Raw genomic sequence first — 7620 nt, forward strand, 5'->3', positions numbered from 1 at the left:
TCCAAGAAGTTTGGATAGCCTTTTAAGTAGAAGTAACCATTACTTTAATTTAGGGATGCTTTCTAACTCAGACTCCATTAGGCTTTATGCAAACATTGTATTTATAGAATCTTAAACCAAAACTCTCAGATACCCTTATATGCCATCAATAATTGAATAAGCTGAGCCTTCTAGGTATGAACAATTAATGCATTCACATATAGAGAGGATATAAACAATTTATTCTCTGAAATAATCCAATAAATCAGTCACATTCAAAGAATTCTTACAGGAAATCATTCATAGAAAAAGTAAATATGCATTTTAGGATATAACCTTGTTATATAAGATTAATTGTGTTGCCATTTGAAAAGAGAGAGAGAAAGCATTTGCAAATATTTTTAGTGCTGTTGCAAATATAAATGCACATTGAGAGAAAATGTGCATTCACTCAACTAATTTGCATTTGACTCTATTGTGTTTAATTGTCACTCCATATTAACATTTTAGTCCTGTGGCCATACCTTTGATTTTATGGTTGAAATTTTCTGCACCTATGAAATATCAAATTCCAACAAAATTCTGTTTATTGACTGCAATGTCTGTCTTCTGGATTCCCTGGTTCTGAATCTACCCACTTCCTAAGTTTTTAAGTTGGGCTAGTGATTCACTGTTTTGATTCTTTCTCTGGTTTCCTTTTGAAATTGTTTCCTTCTGGAAGCTACTCAGTGTGCTACTTAAATTGCACCTTCTCAGTGTCTTCTCCCTTTGTCTTTTTACTTCGCTTTAGTGAATCTCCCTCTACTCATAATATTAACCTACAAATATTTGAGGGAAAACACGTATCTGTAAATTGTCTCTTGCTGTGCAACAAAGTACTGCAATAACAAGGAGCTTTCTAGAACTGTATTTTTATTTTATCCAGTTCACTAATTCTAATATCAACTGAGTCAGGCATTTGAGATGTTGCCTTAGGTTACTGTTTCCTTCTTTGTAAAGTATTCAAATCTCTTTCTCTCTCAAAAATTTAAGCTCTTCTCAAATTTGCAATTTTCCTGCATTAGCCTTCTGAAGTGCTTGGATTATTGGCATGTACCACAATGTCCAGCTTTGCCCAGGCCACTTTTTTATCCCCAATGGACTGTGGTGTTATCTGGATCCTTTGATAAAATTTAGTGGGTGGCTGATCTGGTCTGGGAAAGCTAAAATGTTTTCCCATGTCTGAAACCTTGGTGCAAATAGCTCAAAACCTGGGCTTTAGTCTCTCCTTCCTTATATAATCTCAGATCCTGTGCTCATAATCTCTGCAACAGGATAGTTGGGTTTATTACATAGCGTTTCAGGTTTTCTAGAGTTGGTATTCCAAAAGATAGGAAATAAAACTGACATCTCTAATGTCCTGGGTTCAGAAATTGGTGCACCATCACTTCTGATATATTTTGTTTATCAACATACTCTCAGACCCTATACAGATTTAATGAAGTGGACATGTTCCTCAGAGGTAAGTAGGATGAATTTTGACCATATTCTGAACATCTTTAGTCCTTTCAATCATGTGTGGACTCATTTAGTCAGTGAGTAATAATTTAGCATCTCCTATAATGGCAGGTCCCCTGATAGATATATGGGGTGAAACAAGGAAGAGGAAATTTTAAGTCTCTTTGTAATAGAAATTATAAAAACCAGTTGTAACCCTATACTGATTGCATGCAGTGTAACTATTAGGATTCATAAAAATTAATTGTATGGGAGATGCTTTACTAGCTGTCCATCAAAATGGACATCCTAAAGAGGTAAAAATTCAAAAGATAAGTATGAGCTGGCCACCAGAAAGGCAAAGAAAAGAATAACTTAGGCAGAAAGAACAAAGCCAGTGGTCTAGAGTCTGCGAGGGCTTGTCCTGTGGGCCCAGGAAGAAGTCTAATGCTTCTGAGCCATCATGGCCAAGGAAGAATGGTTGAGAATACGTCCAGAGCCAGAATGTGTGAGACCTTCTAGGCCTACTTAACAAGTAGAGCTGAAGCAGTGAAGTGCTTTGAACAAGAAAATATGAGATGTTTTCTCTTTTAAAACCACAGACTAAATATGGAAACATGTGACTAAATGTAATGAGAAAACGACATGAATGAAATTGGAGGCACACTGGCCTATCCGAAAGCTACTGCAGGAAATCTGGTACAGTCTGTCTGCCAGCTAATGGTAGAGGCAGTAGAGGTGGATGGAATGTATAGCAGTAAATATAACTTCTAAGGTAGAATCTGTGGAAATAACTGTCATTTTTACTCATAGAGTTCTTGAACAAACAATTGTCATTACTTTTCTCTGTTGTTTTTCCATTCATATGCTCCAAACCTGTTACCCAGATTGTATGTACTCCACAGAAAATACTTTCATTACTGTAATTTTTTGTATCCAACTTGTCAAAAGCAGACACTTTGTTCTTAAGTGGTTTCTCACTAGCATCTGATGTTTTCAATCATGTTCTTTGAAACAAGTGACTCCTTTAACTTTTGTGACATACTTCACGCCTATCCATATCTCTTTATTTACGTATTTGTCATCCTTTAGGGGCTTTCATTTTACTACAACCTCATAAGTGACCATATTCAAGAGGAAATATAAATTTTGCACTTTGCTCATCTCACTCTAAGCTGTCTCAATCACTCTGTTACATGCAATCAGCCTCTGCTTGTGCATTTTTATCAGATATTTCCACTTGGTTATCAGAGACATGTGTTTTTGATTACACAAGATATTCTATAGAGCTTCTCAGTGGAAACAAATGAAAATATTGGGAAGTAGTTTTGTAAATATTATTGCCAGGGATATAGCTCAGTGGTACAAGCACCTGTCTGGCAAGAGCAAAGACCTGAGTTCGACTCCTGGTAATATTAAGTATATTAAATGTTTATTAACAATAACTTGCCTAATTTCTATGAAAGCAACAAGACAGGGCCACTTTTGTCCTGAGTTCATTTACTGACATGAGAAAATTTGAGATTCAGTTTAATGGCATCTGGGCAAAAAGTGCAGAAGTCTAGTTGAAGAACTCTGAAAGCAGAGTATTTGCTTGTAGGTGATCTTAATGGTAGAGCCTTCCCCTGAAGTTGGAACTCAAAGCCCTTCATCTATACGAGTGAAACTGAGGTAAACCGACTCTGCACATTTCCACCCTCAAGAGAGTACAAGAAATTTTCCAGTTTGATGTTACCAGGGGTGCGATGATGTGTAAATATATATTTGAAAATTTGGTAACAAACTACTCATGATGCGGATTGTTAACTCAAATCCAGTTTATTGGCTGGTTCAAATAAGGCTCAAGCCATGGCTTTAAATTAATATGATCTTAGACATTGATGCTGACAGTTGACTATGCACACAAATCTCTGGGAGAAGACACAAAATCTTTAGCTTCCAGGTAGCCCCCAAATACCTTTAAGTGATCACAACAGTACAGTCAAAATTAACCAAGAACACACCAAAACAATGAACCTGAGGGGAAACCAGTGGGAAAGTATCCTTAAAACTTCACTTGACATCACCACACAGCGTAACACTGTTTTATCTAAAGACATCAAAAGACGAACTTGACTACATTTTCAGGCAATGAGGAACTATAAAAATGTGACCTAGCAAATATACAATATAATTGCACTTAAAATTTGTAAGTTCAGTCTACATTATTACAATTAAAAGCACAGTGAATGAGTTTAGCAGATTAGAGATGTAAAAAGAATTAGATGAACTAAATCATCTCAGAAGAATTTATTAATAAGGCAGCACAGATAAATAAAGTAGCAAGAAAAATCTGGAAGGAGAGTTAAAGACATGCTAGGTAAGAAAAAAACGCATAAGAATCACATGAGAATTTAAAGAACATAACCAAGGTGTTGTTGGAAGCATTAATGTTGAAAGTTTCCCAAATGTCCCTAGATGACAGGGAGCAAATTTAAATCAGCAGATTTAAGAATCCCAACAAATAGCAAATCTGTAAAGGAAAAGGAACCCTTTATAGCCACAGTCAGGACACAAATCTGATCTATTCACCCATGTGGCAAGTGTCAACAAATTTGAATGTCTGAAAAAGTATTGTAGTGGATTGATAACTGGTGGTCCACTTCTAACTCCCAGCTGAACTGAGTAAGTGTGGTGCTGGCTGTGGGAGGCCCACATGGGGATTGTTGCCAGTAGCATAAGAGGAGACCTGGAGAAGAAGAGAAAAAGGCTCTTGGGAACTAAAAAGGATGTTGGAGCTGGTGGAAGCTGTTAGGAGCTGTTGGTTATGTTGGAGGAGCTTGTCATGCTGGCTTTCCTGATCAACTTGGCTGTTTTCATCCTCTGAGGAGCTTGGGACCTCGCTGGCACTGAGAATGGCTTCACTTTGGGGAAGCTCTGATTCTCACTGTGAGCATCGCTTCCTGGCTCCGGAGGGGAAGATGGTGCACCGCCAGTCTCCAGGAGAAGCTTGCTGCGTTGGCCTCCCTGATGGGAACTCAGCCATCTTGAAAATCAGAGGAGCTCGGGACCTCACTGTTGTTGAGGATGGAGGAGCTCTGGTTTTTCTTAGCATCACTTCCTGGCTCCAGTGCAGATCCCTAAGCTTGCTAACACAGATCCTTCATCCTGCTGGCATAGACTTCCTAGATTCCACAACTGACCTTTGGGCCTTTGCAGCACAAATCCGTAAAGCAGGTCTGCGTGAGACATTGTCATGGGCTGTGGACCTCCAGTTGGATTCATGGGAGGCATTGTTATAAGCTCTAGGTCTTCAGCTGGACTCATGCAGGACATTGCCATGGATTCCAGGCCCTTATCTGGATTCCTTGGTCTTAGTGTGCGGACAGACTTCCTGAACTCTTGTACATCGTTCTTCCGGTGACTACTATAAAGAATCACATAGAATATGTGTCCTGTATTATATTGTTCCTTTTGCAAAATAAGCCCCAAACTAGCATACATATGGACTCAGATTTTCTGGCCACCATTCAGCTAAACAAAAAATAAAGTACAAAGTGGTTATCAAACAGGAACCATATGTTTGCAAATGAAGAATACTTGGCTATTAGGTATTCCTACTCCTATAGGCACAGAAATAGCATGAACGCCATACCCCACACTGCTGTTTTTTCCTTCTGTCTTCTTGGTGGACACCACTGTTCATCTCATTGCTTCGGCATCCTTTGTTCTTACACTGACCCCACCTGAGTTCATGCTTTCACCCCTCATGTCATTTTCTCTGTACTTTGTGGTTCATGTCCTCCTATTTGCTACTGCATTTTTCTTAAAAAAAAAAAAAGAACAGCAATAATAACATTTTAATCATGTAAATCTTTTATTAAAAAATATTTGAAATTCCCCAACACCAAAAGGATAAAAAAGTCAAACTCCATAACATGATACGCAATGATGTTTGAGTGGACCTTAACTTTCTATCTCATTCCCCCTCAAGGTCTCTTGGGTTTTGCGCACCAGTGGCACTGATCACTCGTGTTTCTCTGCACATGCCCTCCTCTCTGGCTCCTGTTTACCTTTCTTACTGTGTACCAACCTGACCACTTCCTGTGTACCCCAGAAAGCACAGGTTGAGTCTCTCTTGTCTTGTAATGCCTTGCCTGGTCAGTCCTCCTAGTGTCTGTCACTGCTCCATTATTTACTCCCTGCACTTGTTTTTCACGTTCTGAAATTTAGCTTTCTACATTGCTGCTTTCTATGTTACACCCTGAAGTCCACGATGGCAGAGATTTGTTATTTCACTACATTTTTAAAAAATTCCTAGCACTTTTAGAGAAAGGCCCTCAGCATCAAAAAATGGGTGGTCGATGGATAATATTAGAGTTAAAAGGGTAGTTTAAAAATATTTGCTGAAAGAACAAAGATCAGTCAACAGACTGACATGAAGAAAAACCAATATTATATTTAAAAACAGACAAACTGAAATGTGAGAACGATTTTATATTATTAAAAAAAGAAGTAAGATGTAAAGAATCTCAAACAAGGCACTTATAGAGTTGTAATTCTGGAAATTTTTGCATCAGGAAGTAAGATGCACAGAGGATAGTTGAAGAGATTTTTATACCCTTCGACTATGTATATTCCATGGTGAAAGTGGGTTATAAACAAAACCATGGATAGTTTTACAGACTTCTCATAAGAGAATGAGTGAGTCACATGATTAGAACCCATGAAGTAATTTAAATTTACTATGTCCGTGAAAGTTGTAATAAGCTGATTGTATTTTGTGTACTTTATTGCATTTTATATAATTTAAGTGAGTGTACCTAAAATGTTGGACATCTTCCTTTCAAAATCAAACTTTTAATGTAGCAAGTTTTGATTACATAAAAAAAATCCAGTTATTCTAGATAAATGAGCCATGGCAGAGTGTTGGAACCACCTCTACCTATGGTAAAATTTGCAAAGTTTTTAAAAATTTGTACATGAATATCATGATTTGCAGCCCAATAAGATCAGGCCAAATAATTTAGAAAATACAGTTAAATAATTGTTTATATAGTAGTATATAATCAAATACTTTTATATAGTAGTGTTTTGTTAATTAGTAAGTACCCAAACACCCATGGACTGAGCTTTATAGGGAAGTAATTAGAATTCACTGACTTGAACCAACAGCATTATCTATTTCAAATCTCATACCAATTTGAAGCCTCAGAGTTGCATTTTAGATCCAGAGCCTTATTTGGAGACTGACAGTATAAACAGTCATGACAATTTTATTTGGACAGCAGCTAGAAGGAAAAAGAATCAACTCTGCTTTTTAACCTGCAAAAGCTTTGGGAAAGCGATTGTAAAGCAATGAGGTTCATTCACCACCCACATTGAGAAATATCTAATTTCCCAAATAAAACTGAATTTCCTGGGCCTAAATCTCTACACCCACCTACACCCACGTCCCGATGGCATGTGTTCTTAAAAATAGCTTTTTATAATAAGAATAGCCAATGAGATTGGCTCACTCTAAGCCTCAGCTCTCATGTATTTTAATATATCTTTTCTACAGATCCACCTGCTGTGGAGCCAGCATTCTTGGAAATTCGTCAAGGGCAGGACCGGAGTGTCACTATGAGCTGCAGGGTCCTGCGAGCCTATCCAATACGCGTGCTGACCTATGAGTGGCGCTTGGGCAATAAGTTACTGCGGACTGGTCAGTTTGACTCTCAGGAGTACACGGAGTACCCAGTGAAGAGTCTTTCCAATGAGAACTATGGGGTTTATAATTGTAGCATCATAAATGAAGCTGGAGCTGGGAGATGCAGCTTTCTTGTTACGGGTAGGTTTCTAAATATTTTGTTTTGCCAATATCTTTTATTTTTAGACCAAGGAATCTTAGGCTTATGTCAGCGTAAGAATAAAATCATTTTGTCACTCCAAGGAATATACAATGAGTAGCTTGACAGATTTAGAGCCTCCATTAGTTTATTTTCAAGACAAGTCTATCTTAGTAGTTAAAATAGCACCTGTGCCTACAGAATTACACAGAAGGTTATTTGAATTCCTATGATATGAGAGGTGAGGTTGATTATTTTGAGTACATCAGTAATAAAGTGACAAGGTGATAACTAGAATTATTGAGATCAGACTGCAAATGTGAACAGATGCCTGTTCTGGTGATATACATATATA

The 7620-nt window shown here is 37.7% G+C and overlaps 1 protein-coding gene across 3 annotated transcripts in view; it reads left to right on the forward strand.

The window, feature by feature from the left end:
- Positions 1-7620, forward strand: part of Mdga2 (MAM domain containing glycosylphosphatidylinositol anchor 2) — a 765137-nt gene that overhangs the window by 629434 nt on the left and 128083 nt on the right. For all 3 annotated transcript variants that reach the window (XM_005376849.2, XM_013510341.1, XM_013510342.1), the window contains one exon: positions 6998-7267. In XM_005376849.2, the coding sequence (XP_005376906.1) occupies positions 6998-7267 (270 nt within the window). The remainder of the gene's footprint in view (positions 1-6997; positions 7268-7620) is intronic.

This window comes from Chinchilla lanigera, unplaced genomic scaffold, assembly GCF_000276665.1.
Source record: "Chinchilla lanigera isolate Chin_1 unplaced genomic scaffold, ChiLan1.0 scaffold00008, whole genome shotgun sequence".
Taxonomy (NCBI): domain Eukaryota; kingdom Metazoa; phylum Chordata; class Mammalia; order Rodentia; family Chinchillidae; genus Chinchilla; species Chinchilla lanigera.